Source organism: Saccostrea echinata, unplaced genomic scaffold, assembly GCF_033153115.1.
Source record: "Saccostrea echinata isolate AGI-Se365-2 ecotype Australia unplaced genomic scaffold, CSIRO_AGI_Sech_v1 ptg000015l, whole genome shotgun sequence".
Taxonomy (NCBI): Eukaryota; Metazoa; Mollusca; class Bivalvia; order Ostreida; family Ostreidae; genus Saccostrea; species Saccostrea echinata.
Window position 1 is genome coordinate 7,392,906 of NW_026889764.1, and position 18,077 is coordinate 7,410,982.

The 18,077-nt window shown below is 32.7% G+C and overlaps 1 protein-coding gene across 1 annotated transcript in view; it reads left to right on the forward strand.

Annotated features, from left to right (window-relative positions):
- Positions 1-7,328, forward strand: part of LOC133188049 (protocadherin Fat 4-like) — a 31,570-nt gene extending 24,242 nt beyond the window's left edge. The window contains exons 15-21 of the mRNA XM_061323439.1: positions 7-1,232; positions 1,361-1,637; positions 2,205-2,353; positions 2,471-2,678; positions 3,918-4,081; positions 6,174-6,413; positions 7,054-7,328. Of these exons, the coding sequence (XP_061179423.1) occupies positions 7-1,232; positions 1,361-1,637; positions 2,205-2,353; positions 2,471-2,678; positions 3,918-4,081; positions 6,174-6,413; positions 7,054-7,151 (2,362 nt within the window). The 3' untranslated portion in view covers positions 7,152-7,328. The remainder of the gene's footprint in view (positions 1-6; positions 1,233-1,360; positions 1,638-2,204; positions 2,354-2,470; positions 2,679-3,917; positions 4,082-6,173; positions 6,414-7,053) is intronic.
- Positions 7,329-18,077: the final 10,749 nt, after the last annotated feature.

Below are 18,077 nucleotides of genomic sequence, written 5' to 3' on the forward strand. Positions count from 1 at the left end.
TTGAAGATACGACATGGTTATAACTGCTGTGGACAGAGGTACCCCTCCTTTGACAGGCTTCCTAACACTGGAAATTTTTCTCACTGATGTAAACGACAATGCTCCATTTTTCATAGGAACATACGACACTTCTATCCCTGAAGATGTTTTGGAAGACACTATAATATTTGTTTTCACTTCCGATGATATTGATGAGGACGGCGGTGACAATTTTAACTATACCATACTATCGGGAAATCTTTACTCTAGTTTTAAACTAGATTCTTCGAACGGACTCTTACAAGTGGCATCGAACTTAAACCGGGAATTGGTGGATAAGTTTGAATTAGTTATTCAAGTAACTGATAGTGGAATTCCATCAAGGTCAACATCTGTGACGGCAACTATCAATATTAAAGATGTCAATGATGAATATCCAGTATTTGAAATATCTTCAAACACCTTTTCAGTCAAAGAGCACACAGTGTCTCCAACAGTGTTAGCCCAGATTAAAGCTACCGATTCTGATGAGGGCTTTAATGCCAAGTTGAAGTACAGCATAGCTACTAACTGGAAAGGTGCATCAGGCATGTTTGGTATTAATGACACTTCAGGGGAAATTTATACAGTCGGTGATTTTGATCGTGAGGTGGAATCAGAGTATTTATTGTGGGTCCGTGTTCAAGATCACGGATCTCCTCCAAGGTCTGCGGAGGTAACCGTGAACATCACAATAGAAGATCTAAATGACAATACGCCAATATTTGGACAAAAAGAATACTCTGTGTATGTGTTAGAAAACCTTGATAGAGGAAGCAAAGTATTATCTACTGGAGCTGTTGATTCTGATGAAGGCTTGAATGGAGAAATAAAGTACGAACTAGATTATACTACACAGGAAGGGTTACTGGCTGACAATTTCTTCGGTGTGCGATCAACTTCCGGTGATGTTATTCTAAAACGCCGTATGGATAGAGAAACATATGATGATTTTACTTTCACTGTTATAGCAAGGGATAGTGGTTCGCCCCCTCAGTCTTCGAAAGTGAATGTGACAATATATGTCCTAGACGTCAATGATAACAGACCACAGTTCTCTCCAGATTTCTATAACTTTGAAGCATCTTTGACGGATTATTGTGATGCGTCTATAACTGTAGTCACTGCTGTAGACAGTGACCTAGGAATTAATGCTCTTGTTACCTACAGCATTCCTGATGATAATACTGAACCTTTCTTGGTCGATGATTCTGGTAAATAAGCCAATTTAAAGTAGGAAATTAGGAAATCCTTTTTTTTTTTTTTTAATTTTCTTTGTTTGATTTCATTTAATTGACACTGAAATGAAATATAAAATATATTAAATTTATTTATTTTGTAGGGAATGTCAAAGCAAATGCAGAGCTAAAAGAAGCAAAATATATAATTGAAATAATGTCCTCTGATAAAGGAGACCCTGAGATGAAGTCCTTAAAGAATGCAATAATTAGAATTGATACATTTAAAGCTGAAAACATTGTCATCACCTTTTACCTTGATATGACATTAGTGTCCTATTTATCAGTTGAAGAGGAATTGATAAATCATATACAGGAAGTGTTGAGGGCGTCTTTTCCAACAGCATATGTAAAAAGGTGGTGCGTAGAGGATAACGTTAGGTAAATTTCTTATAATTGATGACATTGAATAGCTTTAAATACTAAGTTAACCCTAAAGAAAATTCTTTAGTAAATATAACATATTACTTCAGTATCATAGTGTTTCTTTAGTTTGTCAATGAATTTCGAATTATTATGTTTCATGTTCTGTGAGTCTTATATGCGAATTCTTCATATTAAAAGGAAATCCATGTACTGGTTAACAAGTATGCTTACATATTTCCAATATTTACATCACTGGTATGGAATTTTAAAAGATATTTAGGCTCTTAATCTAAAAAGAAGTTCAAGAATAAAGATTCATATTAAATCAAAGTATTTACTAGTAATATATTCTATAAATAATACGCTATATATAGCTACAGTATTTTTTTTTTTTTACCGAATTTTAAACTTCACTTGACCCGTTATGTAACTATTGCTGTGTCATAATCGTAATTGAGATAGAGATTCTGTGAATTATTATCTCATTGTCATCAATAGCAAATTATATCTCAATGAGTTCTTAGTTGAAGTAATATGAAAAAGTATCTAGCCTTTTTTTATTCTTTTTTATTTTCATTTCAGATCGGTGCTTGTTCATGTCTATGCTGTAAAGAGTGATATTACGGAAAATGTAAACAATTTGCATAAAGATAAAAAATTCGTAACAAATGGGGAATTCATTAATCTTCTCCAACTCAATCCCAGTGAAATCCCAACAGTAACGATAAACGGTAAATACATTAAATTATGTTGGGGATATTCCACAAGTAGAATATTCAATTAAGATTACCATTCTACTCGCAACAGTTTCTTTACAATATTAATTTAAAGAATAATAAATCTTACAGAAAAATCATGGGATAAATACAGAATAGAAAAAGTTGTTCCATTTGGCGAGAAGCTCATATTCCCTACGCCTGCTAAAGTAGTAACAACAGAAGAGAAGGACGACTTGGGATTGATTCTTGGGATATTTTTTGGGCTTCTTGTGGCCCTTATAGCAGCTATCATTATTCTTTACTTAGTCTGGAGAAGAAAATTATGTCGAAAGAAAAAGTGAGCATTTATATTACATGTAATTATAATCACTGTTTTATGAATACTTTATATCTGCTAGTAAATGTAAACATGGTATATTCTTACATGTTATGAACATTACAGATACGGACCCTAAAACGTGCAACTTCGCTTTAAAAACGTTTCGATCCTTTACTTGCAAGAAGCGTAACATAAGGATCAAGAAAGGAAACGTATCGTGCAAGAGGCGTATTGTACCGTGCAGGGAACGTGCCGTAATTTGCAGAAAAGGACCGCTAAAACTTTAACATTGCCCATAACTTTTGATTGGTTGAAGCTATGTCTTTCATATTTCATATTTGTATTCCTTGTGACAAGACCTTTTTTACGTACCAACGTTAACATATTGACTTCTTGACGTTGGAGTTTGACCCACTTTTTCAAAATTTTACCAAACTTTAACCTTTGCCATCACATTGAACAGTAGATGCTAGTGCTATCATAATCCACATGTGTATTTTCTGTGAGAATACCTTTCCTTGGGTATAAATAGTTTTGACCTTGCCTTGGAGTATGACCAACTGTTAAAAAATTCACCATAACTTTCAACGGTTAGTATTAGGGCTTTCGTATTTCACAGGTATAGTATTCCTTGTGATAAGACCTTTTTCGGGTACCAGCAATTTTGATCCTTTGACCTTGACGTTGGATTTTGACCTACTATTTAAAACTTTGATCTTGGTCATAGCATTTGAATGGTTTTTGCTAGGGCTTTCATATTTCACAAGTGTATTTTATGTGACAAGACCTTCCCAGGGCACAACTAATTTTGACCATATGATCTTGACCTTGATGTTTGACATACTTCGGAGAAACTTTAACTTTCAATATAACTTTTCGACGGTTTGTGATAAGGCTTCATATTTCACAGGTGTATTCCTTGAGACAAAAATGCTGGTTACCTACATTTTACATCTCTTGACCTTGGAGTTTGACTTTCATGTAAAAAACTTTAACCTTCGCCATAAACTGCAATACGGAGGCACCAGTGTTTCAGAAACACATCTAGTTTAATTCCATGTGGAAATAGTAAGGAACTCGTGAATAAATGGAAATAATATAGATTCCGATGATCTGAAAAATTCGAATGCATGAATGTATCAATAAATTTGTTTTTTACTGATATAAAAATGATTCAAATGTATCATTGAAATTTTTCAAGGTTTGCATAACATGTTGTTTTTTATTGGAATACCATATTAATTTTATATCTGACAGAGACAGTGAAAACACAAAGAGGCCTAGAGTTCAGATTATTGAAATCAGAGGTGTAGGCAGACGAGTGTCCATTGATGAAGAAAGCGAGACAACTGATAACAAAAACCCAATCAACAAAACAACAACAACAACCGTTTCTGTTGTTACTCCCTTCCAACTATCGGGTAAATATTTGCCGCTTTTTTAATTTTCATTAGTAATGTTTATTTACATGTACTTGTTTAATTTTCATTTTTTCTTTAATAATTAATTATATAGAAATATGTTGTATATTCAATTCAATAACTTTTCATTTGCTTTGATGGAATCGTATTATGCGGACTAAATTATCACATAGCTCTTATGTAATGAAAAGCCTTTCTCACTAGATTCCAGATGCTAGCAAACATTCTGCAATATGTATGTTATTATAAGTTTTATTAGGGCCCCGCAAGAATTTGCGGGTGCCCTATAGTAATCACTCTGTCTGTCTGTCCGTCTGTCATTCTTCCGTCCACAAATTTTCTGTTTTTTTTTTTTTTCTAATAGCTTTTTTTAGGGTTGACCAATTAAATTTAAATTTGGTATGTTGGTTGAATAGGCAGTAAGACATATTTTGATACTAAGTTTGGTTCTCTATGTCATCCAGTTTGGAGCTGGGGTGGTGGGGTAGATTCCTTAACTTTATATAAGAGTGAATCGGCAAAGAGAGATAACTGCTGAGAATGTTCCTATTGTAAACTATGAAAGGCTGCAATGAGTCTCTTGGGATTAATTAACTTTTCTCTTGAAGAAAATCCAAAGCATTTATCTTTTTCTGTCACATTGAGATTAGTTAACACCTCTGTTTGCAAATGAAGTTTGTTTTGAAGTTAATATAAGGTCAATTCTGAATGATGTTTACATTCTCTGATATGTGGATTTAAATAATGTTCATATTTTATTTTGTTAAAATACACAATGAGTTATTTATGATTTTATTGAATTCTAAAAACAAGATATAGATATTAAAGATATCTTTTTATAATTATTTTATTTTTTCTTTCTTTTTTCTGCCTTGTGTAAATTCAAGAATACTATTTATTTTAACAGGTAATCAGATAATAACCTCATTCTATTATTGCTAAAAAAGTTCTTATTGTAAATTTAGAAGAGAAGGTTGAGAGAGCAGTGTAATTAATCCCCTGTGATTTTGATTATCTTGCTGGTCGCAGAAAATTTTACAGGGTTATGTTTATGTCACTTTAAGATAAATTAACACCTTTGTCTGCAACTGATGTTTGTTTTGAAGTTAAGGTCAAGCCTGGGTGATATTTGCATTCACTGAAAGCTGGCATTTTAGAAAACACATGCTTCATTCTTCTTTAAATATACATATATTTTTACTGCCTTATGTAAATACAAGGAAACTATTTACAGGTTGTTGGATATTTAGCAGTTGTTGTTGCTTATTCTTCTTTATATATTTTTGTAATCAAGTAAAATTCTCATCCCCTAATCTGCACCCTTATATTTCTACCCCTTGGCGGGGCCCTTGCTGACTGATCAGATTTCTATTTTTTTCCTCTATGTATGAATTCAAACGCAAACTTTTATATGACACCAAATTTATTAAGATTAAATGAAAATGTGGAAGATAACGAACAGTGATTTATCTCCCCCCCAAAAAATACCAACAATACAAATCTGTGAACTAGGCATAGAATAAATTTAAATTAATGTTGCTTATCTATCGGCGCAAGAGACAACCTTACATTAAAATTTATTTCTTGTACACTAATTCTTTTAGGAGAGGGATCGGGTTTATAAAAAGTTCTCTGAAGCTTATATAAATGTCATAAAATGTCAAGAACGGGAATTAAAACCATAATTCCACGGGTTTTATCATTATAGTAAATCAAAGTATCAAAGTTTTTACGTAATAAATCAAAGTTTCAGAGTTTTAACTGTAGTTAATTAAAGTTAATAAAGTTTCAAAGTTTTTACAATAGTAAATCAAAGTTCCAAAGTTTTCACTATAGTTAATCAAAGTTTTCATTATAGTAATTCAAAGTTCCAAAGTTTTTACTTTGATAATATTATAGTTAACTATAGTAAACTATTGTAAACTATAGTTTACTATATTATTTTTTGTTAGGGTAACTACGAAGAAAAACATAATCATTTCGTGTGTCAAAAAGTTTTCATTGTCGATATGGAGACAAAGAAGGAAAATTTGTTATTTTATATATTTTATGTTCATTATACATTTTAAAGAATCTAAATTTCATTTTACAGAATCCAAACTTCATGACGTTGAAAAAGTGGAGGCGTTAGGTGGACCTTTGATAAATGTTCCATCAATAGAGAAGCCAGTCTTTGATGGACCGTCCCGAGAAGTATCTGTCTTATCTTCTAGACAGGATTTCAAAAGCGTTACATTAAGTCCATCACTCCTTGGCAACACGATGTCAAATGCCTCAACACCCCTCCCTACAAAACCAGCCCTTCATAATCCAAACAGAGGGCGAGACTTTGGTGAGATTTTTTGGTTTTTCAACCGTATTTATTCATATAACTTTTATACATAGAAAGAAAACTGTTTTTTTATTTTAACTTTCAAAGCAATTCCAATTTTTGTTGGGACGATATACATATGTATATACCAAAACATTTTTATAATTGTATATTGTGTTTCTCCTGTTTTCTTTTCTTTGTCTTAATTTTGCCAATAGTGGGTTTTTTTGGCATTGTTTGCAATTCACTAGTGACGCTTTTGCATTGTTATTCCTCCTATCTAATACCTACAGATTATTAGACCATTGTTTCCATACTGAATTGGCTTCAGATTAAAACGCTTACCCAATCAAGACAAGGGATAAAAATGAATGTCACCGGTCGACAGCAAATACTTACTCATCCATAGCACCTGATTCTACTTTCGCCTCTTTGTTCTGCTCTCAATTTGTAATGTTTATTGAACGCTTGAGTACAGTTACCGTTATTTTCATATATTTTTTATATCTAATTTTTTTTATTATCAGCTGTTGAACTTCCGGTTGCACAAAAAATGAAGATAGTAGAGAATTAGTTTGATTTAGAATTCTTGAACTATTTGTTTAGGAATAATCATTTATATCTACAGCTGTATATGACAAATTGCTGCCGTCTTTAACAGTTACAGGTTGGGTTTTTGAAGAAGATCCCGAGACTCAGACCAGAAAATGGGTTCGCACACCAGATGGGGATCCGATTTTTGACGTCTCGCGTGAATAGATAGCTGAAGAGAATACTCCAGAGTTCCATTTATTAAGTTTGCGTAAATGTATTTCTTGTAATGACATATTAAACACCTGTAAAATTACGCTTAAGTGATTTGTTTTCTTTCTTATACAAATGCATACATCTAGTTATTAATATGCAAAATTTTAAATTTAGGGCATTATGGTTAAATGAACGATAGTGTCTTAAATAGTTTGTTACATGTCTATGTTCAACGTTGTTTACTTTTGAATTTCCTTCATAATTTTATACTATTTTTCAATAAATGAACCAATCGACTGGTTTTATCTAAGTAGTAAAAATATGTAAAAACATGTATGTTCATGTTAACCTAATCACATGCTATATCATTGTAAAACTGAAAGTTGGACTAAATTGTTTCATAGGCTATCCCTAACAAAAAAAAAATACCATACATGTAGTTATAGCTGAACACTTCTCGTAAAAGGAATTGTCCGACATATTTCTGGTTCATAGCCGCCATCCCGACAACCCTTATACATGTATACGCTACAGACCTCTTTATGTCGCTGTAGCAGTGTCACGAGTGTAGACGTACATCTTACATTAATTGCTGTGTTACTTGGTTGATCAAATTTTTACGCATTTTTTCCGAGCCAGGAGAAAAGTAACGTCAAATATACAAGTCAATACATTATTTTACAAACGGAAAATGCACTTAGAAACAAGGAATAAATGCATAATTATAATATATAAAATCTAAGACCACGAAAGAAATACTACACGTTGGCCACGATTTTGAAGTGTACAATCGGGTGTAACGAAATCGAAGAGTTTGTGTACCTGTGTGACGGTGTCTATTTATTATCGTTTTACAAACAGCGTGACAGTTTGCTTGATGGGGCGTGCTAAAATTTTGTGTGCTGATTATCATTTTACTCATCGATTGGATGTTTGATTTCAAGTTGAAATCAATACTAATTTGCAACTCAGAATACAATAATACTCTGACAATACTGGCTAATCACATTGAATGAAGGTTTACCAAAACCCGTTTTCTATTCTCAAAAAGCATTATGTCATATTTGTTGTGATTTGAACGGATGGAGTTTTAAATTTAAAGGATGGAATTAGTAAGGCTACTTTAATTTGCTACTGTTGTACTAGCTTTGTCTTGTCCATGTGTAATTGTTGTTTACTGCATACTAGTGAACAATCATTCAACACGATTGGTCAGTATAATCAGTGGTATTGTTGGATTCTGTTTTTCCTATGCTAAGTATTATTGATTCCATTGAAATCAAACATCCAATCGATGTGTAAAATGATAATCAGCACAAAAAGTTTTAGCACGCCCCAACAAGCAAACTGTCACGCTGTTTGTAAAACTATAATATGAGAAGTGTATAGCTTTAACTTAAGTATCAAAGTTTGTACTATCAATAGTAGATCTTAAAGGCGGGTACACACGTTAAGATTTGTATTATACTGCATGTACAAAATCATATTGTGCATACACCCTTAATACAGTGTATCATAAGATTTTTTATAAGACTCGTCCCACGGCTCCATATAGGAGTTCGTCGTTATAAAGAATGGCTCTTAAATTGGTTACATGTTGTAATGGTAACCATATTTTGCCTGGTATGTGGCAACGCACTTTGAAAAAAATTTCAAAGTGCGTTAAAATTGGGACAAAATCAATGCACTTTGAATTTTTTTTTTCAAAGTGCGTTAAATTTTGGACTAAATCAACGCACTTTGAAAAGTGCGTTAAGAGTGTACATCAACATTTTTTACCATGGAGACACTTAACGCACTTTGAAAAAATACGTATAAAACAAAAATTCTGGGCTTAGATTTTAATGATAGACAGCAATAATTTGTTATATTTCTTCCGAAAAACTTATGAATTGATCTACCCTCATCGAGAACGAGGAGAAAACAGGTAGAAAGCCCCTCAGCCCAACTCTCTATCTTTCCTACACAAATATATGTTTTAACATAGCTGGTATGACATTGATATTATTTCTCTCAATAAATTTGAGTTAACGTAAAATAATTTAATTTTGTTTGTATTCTAGCCTCTGATTGGTTAATATCCAAAAAGGAAAACAAATTATTTCTGTATAACCTGGTTTGGTATGGGGACACCCCCCCCCCCCCGACAACCCGCTGAATCATCTGTATCCATACAATCACCATACATCCTTTCATTTCCAGTCCTCGGGATTCAGGGAAAATTCCAGATTTAATAAATGTACCTTTAACTTGAAACAATAATTCGATCTTACCACATGTTAACAAACAACAAGGCTGCTAGGCCTATGTATCAGGTTTTAACTCCCCTCGCTTCCCATCACTTCCGTTACTTCCGTTACTACGGTTGTATTATTGAGCGGCAAATTTGAACTAATTAAAAGCAACGAAATTTTACACCCATAGTTATTTAATCCGCTTCGCAGATTATAAAGCGTATACTGACCCAAACCAGGTTATACTCGAATAATTTTGCCAAGAATTAGAGTCATTCCTAAAATAGATGAAAAAATTGAGATAAGCTTTCCTGAAAAAAAATTACGCACCCTGTTATATTAAAGAAGAGAGCCGCATAACCTTTATTCAAAATGTATCCACAATGATTCCTCAGAAAAAATGTATTTACATGGTAATTAAAACATGCTATTTGACATGTCTAGCGTTTTTATGATATCAAATTACAGATTTAGAAGTAATCTGATGCATAACTTTTTTTGAGAAAAAGGTATTAGTGAACGAGGTAAAAATTTCAGTCGAGTAAGTAATGTGGCTAAGGTTTATTTCCTTACTATCAAATAAATGAGTCAACCATAATTCTAAACGGAATTTAGATTGCTCCCTTTTCCCTAAGAAAAATTCGATGTTTTAAGACATCTACATGAACATCTACCGAACTTATTAGAGACTGGATAAAATTTAAAAAAGAAAAGAAAAAAAAGAAACGAAACTGTGCTATTAAACAATCATTCCTCCATTATTTCTAAGACCCATTTCCCTTTTATAACAGTTACGAGAACCTTTGGAAACAACTCCTAAAAATCTTTAAAACGTCTATATCTCAGATCTTGACATCATCACCGAAAAGTTATCCAACCAGGTTCAAATAACTATTTAATTTTGAATTTAATTTTTGAAGATTCATGAGGACATGAACTACGACGCTTCACGCCGGTACGTTAGCGCTTCATGATAAATATGCCGGCGTGAAGCGTTGTAGTTCATGTACCTCATGAATTTTCAAAAATTAAATTCATTTCTTATATTTACATTATTTTTCTGCTGAGTTGCCACAAATTACGCCATTCAACTGTCATTTTCTAAGCAAAACAGTTTGCACTATAGTTTTGACGTCAAGTACGGTATTATGACGTAACAATGGAGATATTCATGCTCATCTCATGGTAGTTCACGAGAAAATGAACAAGTTTCTAATCTGCAAAGAATCTTAAAGAAAAATACTTGGAAATGTAAATATTAAGATATTAATCATACCTAAAATTTGCAAGAATATTGACCAAGCCGTGCACATTTTTTTTTCAAAGTGCGTTAATATGGTCGATATTAACGCACTTTGAAAAGATTTTTTTTTTCGAAGTGCGTTAACGTGGTCCCAAAATTAACACACTTTGAAATTTTTTTTCAAAGTGCGTAATTTTTCAAAGTGCGTTGTAACACTGGTATGATTTTTTGGTATGAAATTCTTTAGTCAGAGTTATGAGTTTGAAGAAATTATTTGACTATGCCTTCCAGGCTCCATATAGGAGTTCGGCATTACAAATTAAAGAATGACTCTTAAATTGGTTGCACTTCCTTTGTAATACATATAATGAAATGTAAGAAAGTTTGATAAATTAAAAACATTAATAACCTGTGAAATAAATTAATCTGAAAGTGTCACGACCATAGAGAGGATATAATTATATGTAATAAAAAATGAACTTGTACTTTTGAAAAGAAAGCAGGAAAAAAAAATTCTGGTTCTGTACTTAAGGATGTTTTCTTTTTTGTGAAAAAAGAGTATTTGACACAATTAAAAGGGGGCTTCTGATTTGCTGGTAGCAAAACTCTCTTAATTTCTTCCTAGTACAATACTCAGCTCAAGTGTATTTAAGACAATGCTATTTAGCAAACATGTTCAACGCAAAGGAATTGCAAAGTGGTTACCTGATTTAATCTCTGACATTTATAAAATAAATGTACATTTTAAACACTAAGGAATCTTTGAATTGTTGCATTTAATCCTTTCATAAATTATAAAAGTTTTACATTATTAAAGTATATATTGATATTGAATCATTATAATATTTGATATTGGTCGTTCTGACTGAAATTGCGAACTTCAATTCAATGAATTTTTATTATCAACCATTCAAATATTGCGCATCAATTCAGCTCATTATTTGTTTGATTGATTTTATGCTGGTTTTCGTCACATTCGATAATTTTTCACTCATTTATGAAAATGTCATGTACTTTGTATATTTCATAGAAATAGTAATCCCTAAGTACAGATTTCTGCTCAGGAAATTCCGTACCCTCCCGTACCTAAGAACTTGATAGGAACTTAAACACTTTGGAAATACGGGACACATAATAGTGCGATATGAATTGCTTTACTTGTGACAAAACTGCGGATTTCTGCTTCGTTTAAAGGATCGTGAAATATAAACCTCGTCTCTTTTGAATCACAGAAAGTAAACAATGTTTACAATGCGAAATAAATTTGAACTAGCACTTTTTGTGACCTATTTAAGTGTTACTTTGATTCTAACAAAATCAGGAACCGAAAGTTTGGAAGTTAATGGAGTCACTATTGGGTTTAACAGGACATGTTCTGCTAATGTAAGTATTTTTAGAAAGAAGGTATGCATTTAAATAAATGGGGTAATTGTTGCATTATACAATAAACACATGTGGTACGATTTTCAAAGAAAACACTAAAAAAAACTAATGGATATTTTTATGCGATAAATTCATATAAATGATGCATCCATGCTCTATATCTAAAAAGAAATTTATTTAAATCAATGAATCTAAAAAAGGCATTTTTTAGTTCTATACTCGACCACATGTAATAGTTTTTAATGTAAGGTGGAACAACTTTTCCCCGGAAATTTACGTTTGATTAAGTATGTGAATTCAAACATAGAAACATTGATACATCAGCCAGGGCGTGGATGATTTTTGTGCATAATGAAAATTTATTTTTTACTACTAGGAGGAGAAAGGGGTGTTTGAAAAACTTTCTTGTGTTATTTTTAAGTCATATATGGCGTATTTTTTTTTATAAGTTCAGACTAACTAAAATTAAAAAGATCTTTCTATTTGTTTAAATACTTTATATAAAGATAGGACTTTCCTGTAAATTACACAATTTAAATCAATCACGTTTCAAAGATATTAGAAATTTAAAACAATAACCGATTTATTTACCGACTACGCATTTAAATAACAGACACAATTTAAAGTCAATTTAGCAATGGAAACATGAGGTTATTCAAGTTCAAAATCGGTGAAAATTTTAATTTGAACGTAAATAATCATGTTTATGTACACTCAATCTCGTATTTTTAATTTTTTAGCTCAGACACGCCATGTATAGCTTTAATAACGTTGGTGTGTATTTTAGGCAGGTTTTACTTTATAGACATGTTTTATGTATTGAATTTCCGTCCCCTTTCAAATAAAACCAATGCTTAAACATTTTGGATCCAGTTTAAAACAAATGTGGGCAGGGGGAAGATTGAAAAGGATTCTTTTTCTCTGCATTTGTTCGAAACTAGTCTTTTTTTTTTTTTTTTTTTTTTTTTTTTTTTTTTTAAGATATACAGATATTATCACAATATTTATCGTTTTATCTACACACAAATCCATGCAAAATGCCAAAATGATTTTTAAAGAACCAGGAAAACTTGTTTTCATTACATCACGTTTCAACGCTTATTTTAAACACCAGGGTGTTTTGAATAATTTCTCAAGTACCGAAACAAAATAAAAAGTTTATATTTATTCATTGGCACCCATGAACTGTTGAAAAAATGCTCTTTCTTGTTTGATAGACAATGTTTGCTTTAAGTAATTACCTACAATTAATCTAGTTATTTATTATATGAGTGCCTTCCTTTATGAAAATAATGAGTCACACAGATGAATTGAATATATTTGGATCCATGCGCTGAAATCCGATCTGTAAAACTACGTTCAAAAACTACATATGTACATGAGACTTAAATTTACATTCAGTGTCTGCTTCTCTAAGAGAACTGATCTGTTGTCGATTAAAATGAACATATTCAATAATAAATACGATGTTCTATGTGTTTGTGTGTGGGGAGGGGGGTGTATGGGTGTTTGTGTGTGTGATTTAAGTGCTATTGTATTTGTACATGTAATAAATCACTACACCCACCTACTGAATATAAAGAATGTCTTGGGTCAAATTGTTTTGTTTAACAAATTTGCATAAATAACATATATATACAAAAATAAAGTTTTCAAAGGTACAGCTTTCAATATGTGTTCATACATATTTATCGTCTAACCCCCTAATTCCGTCATTACCCTAACTCCGTCACTTTGGTCGTAAACAAATGCGATATGACTTCATATTTCACATTCTGAAAATCTGCAATTAAATATCGAAAGGTTATAACAGTCAAATTCAATATTGCATCAAAAACTTTGAACAGTTATAGATTCTATCTAGCATAAAGACCAATTATAAGCTCACATTCTGAGGTGAAGATGCAGTTACATGTATACATAAGTCCTATTGAAGCCGATGGTCGGGCGAACAAAGAATTTTTTTCATATCGTCGACTGAAAAACATGAACATCGATACATGTAACTTTAAAAGTTTGATTATTTATAAGTCGATCAATCGTCGCCCGATCATCGATCGCAGTTTGATTTTCATCTTCGACAGACATTTACGAAAACTCGAATACCTAAAAGTCGACAGCATGAACAATTTATAAAACGAGGTAAGTTATTGACAAACAAGTTGATGAAACAAGAATTAAGTCAAATACTTAAAAGTCGTCATTTCATAAGTTCTATGGTAAATACAATGACCTTGTCAGCAAATAAAATTTATCATTAAGTCAAATGCTGACTGACGTTTTTCATGCTAATTTTTAGGCCATTATTTACACACTGAATTGTCGACGGATTTTTCATTATTTCCCGGTCATGACAAGGAGCACACGGCGGGTGTGACCGGTCGGCAGGGGATGCTCAATCCTCCCTGGCACCTGATCCCACCCCTGGTGTTTTATAGGTCCGTGTTTGCTCTGCTCCGAAATTTGTATTGTTTAATGGACTTTTGAGCTTGACAACTGTTCGTTATCTCCATATACATGTATTTCATTTGACATTTAATTTACATGCCATATTGAATACGGCATAAAAAATTTTTTTTCGTCTACATTTCCACTATATGTTGGAGATAAGGTTCACGCGACATTATTATGTATACATGTAGAATAATAGAATACAGTACGTTATATTAGCTTTTTTCCTGCTGTTGATACTTTTCTTAAATTACAATTTAGTATCATTTAAAATCTCAAAAAACTATCTTTTATGTTTATAAATTTAATAAAAAGGGAAAAGAAAATGAAGTGAAAAAAATAATTGTATTTAATACATAGGCATATTGTAGAGGGCCCTGGTAACGGAGTTCGGTTCACTTGACGTAATGTACAAGGATGTTATACATATTCTATTTAGTGGTCTTATATAAATCCAATAACGCCACTTTTCAGTTCATAGTACGTTTAAACAATGTGTAAGTTCGTTACCTAGTGTAGCAAAAAAGAAACAAATTTAAAAAATAATTCAGAGACTCAGAGTAACGTGGCGTGCTTTCCGCTTATGATGACGGAGTTTGGGTACTCGGGGATATACGTACATGTGGTTTTACATGTATTTGAGTAGATAAGTAAAATTATTTTCTTATGCCCCCCCCTCCTCCGATTAAAAGATCCCAGGGGTATATTGTTTTTGTCCTGTCTGTCTGTCTGTCTGTCTGCTGTCAACTTTGACCTAGCCCATAACTATTGCGCTGTCAAGGGTAAGACTTTAATATTTGACATGAGTGTTCATTATGACAAGACCTTCCCTTGGGTACCACCATAATGACCTTTTAACCTTGACCTTGGAGTTTGACCCAGTTTTGCAAAATTTTACCAAACTTTAACGGTTACCTTGTCCATAAACTTTGAACGAATGGTGCTAAGCTTTCATACTTCACATGTGTAATTCTTGTGACAAGACCTTCCTTTAGATACCAATAACTTTGACCCTTTGACCTTGACCTTGGAGTTTAATCTACTTTTGAAAACTTTAACCTTTGCGATAATTTTTGAACAATTGGTGCTAAGGCTTTCATATTTCACATGTGTAATTCTTGTGACAAGACCTTCCTTTAGATACCAACAACTTTGAGATATTGACCTGACCTTAAAGTTTGACCTACAATTGGAAAACTTTAACCTTGGCCAAGATTTTTGAATGGTTGGTGTTAGGGCTTTCATACTTCACATATGTAATCCTTGTGACAATGCCTTTCTTTGGATACCAACGGCTTTGACCCTTTGACCTTGACCTTGGAGTTTGACCTACTTTTGGAAAACTTTAACCTTGGCCATAACATTTGAACGATTGGTGCTTCGGCTTTCATATTTCACCTGTGTATTTCTTGGGAGAAGGCCTTTCCTTTGGCACCATTAATTTTGACCATTTGACTTTGACCTTGATGTTTGACATACTTTTGAAAAAAAAAAAAACTTCAACCTTTTCCATATCTATTCAATTGTTGCTACTAGGCCTTTCATATTTCACAGGTTTATTCCTCGAGACAAGACCTTACTTTGGGTATCAACATATTTGATTTGCATTTGAGAAAGTTTAAACTTTGCTATAAGTTGCCATACGGGGGCGTCAGTGTTCCACAAACACATCTTGTTTTTAAATGATATATTTCTTTTCTTTTTTTATCTGTCATTTGTAGCATAACGTCAGCTGCTTCTTGTATTATATCAGCGGAAGTGGTAAGTATGGCAGAGAGAGAGAGAGAGAGAGAGAGAGAGAGAGATTTGATTTCTGAAATTGTAAACCCATTGAATAAAATAAATTTGAATATACAAGCAATAGAATCTTTCACCCATATTTACTGCTTCTCAAAAATTATTCTCTTTCACGCTTTAAATTGACACACACATTACAAATCTAAATACATACATGTAGCTATAGGTGTTAAATTCTGCACTAGACCAAATCCATTTTCTTCTGAGTTTACCTGAACTCGGGGTCAATAAACATAAACAATAATTTCTTAAACGTACAGATTTGAACAAAAGTTCATATCTACCATTCTATATATGCAATTTAAAACAATGATTATTTATCAATTTGCCAAAAAAGTTTCGCTTTTGCTTCGAATCTCAAATCAATATAATGAAACAAAGGTATTCCATGAGAGTATGTGTACTACAAGAAATTCAAATATTTTTCATCTTCTAAAAGTTGCTCTGCAAAAGCTGCCACAGCGTTTCCACACTTGTACAGGGTTTTCGAGGATAATAAATTCCCAGAGAAGCCAGCATCAATGGAAACCCAAGTGTTTACCAGAAAATACACCGAAAATGGGAAATATTACACAGGACTAAGAGTTACACTAATGTCACCAGTCACAGGTATGTGGGTATTTAAGTTTGTACCAAATTTATAATTTCAGACATCACAGAGTGTGACATGTTTTATTTCATATTTGGATATTTTACTAGGAAAAACACCCATTAATGGCAAACTAACAACTAATTAAAACTTTATCATTTACGTGATGACTTTCAATGACCTTGTCAGAAAAACACAATCTATCGTTAAAGTGAATGTTGACTAACGTTTTCACACAAGTTTAAAGGCCATTACTTTCACACGGATTTGTGTACAGATCTTTATGTTTATCCGGTCATTATAAGGAGCACATGGCAGGAGTGACATATAGACAGAGGATGTTTAGTCTGTGTCACCTGATCCGACCTCTGATGGTTTAAGATGTCTCCAAATTTGCAATGTTCCAATTGATTTTTGAGCTTGATTACTGTTCGGTATCTTCATATTTCATCTAATATTCAGTTATGAAAACTGCACTCTAAAGGTCAATCAGATTCCCTTGTATTGTATCATTATGTATTAATTGGTCGTTTAATTTCATGTTTGAAATATGGATATAACGAACAGTAATCAAGCTCACAAGTCCAATGAAACAATACAAATCGGAAGTAGAGCAAACGCGGATCTCTGAAAGCATCAGGGGTGGGATCAGGTGCCATGGAGGAGTGAGCACCGCTTGTCGACCGGTCATATCCGCTGTGTGCTCCTTGTCATGATCGGGAAAACGAAAAAATGTAGACAATTCAGAGTGTAAATAATAACGTAACAATTAGTATTATAACGTTAGTTAGCATTCGACTTAATGATTGATTGTTTTTTTTCTGACAAGGTCATTGTATCGACCATAGAATTTGCTAAGTGTTCACTTAAACGAGACTGTCGATATCCTTGTTTCATCAACTTGTATGTAAATGGCTTGCCTCGTTTTAGAAATTGTTCATACGTAGAGCATGATCTTGCATTTATAAAGTATGTGTTACCCGTTCACATGCGCCTTTTAACACATGGTGAGGAAATTTTATATATATGCAAATTCTGCACCTGGGTGTATTTTAGTACATGTGAAAGGGGGGGGGGGGGCTGAGCTAGATTTGCAGGTGAGTATTTTTACTGCAAGTGCGACATTTACGTCTAGTCAGACAACGTGCAAATAAATTTTTACAGATAGAGTCAGCTTTTGGCAAATTTACGGTCGTTATATTGACCTTGCAAATACAACCTATAGTTCAGTAGTATTTTGT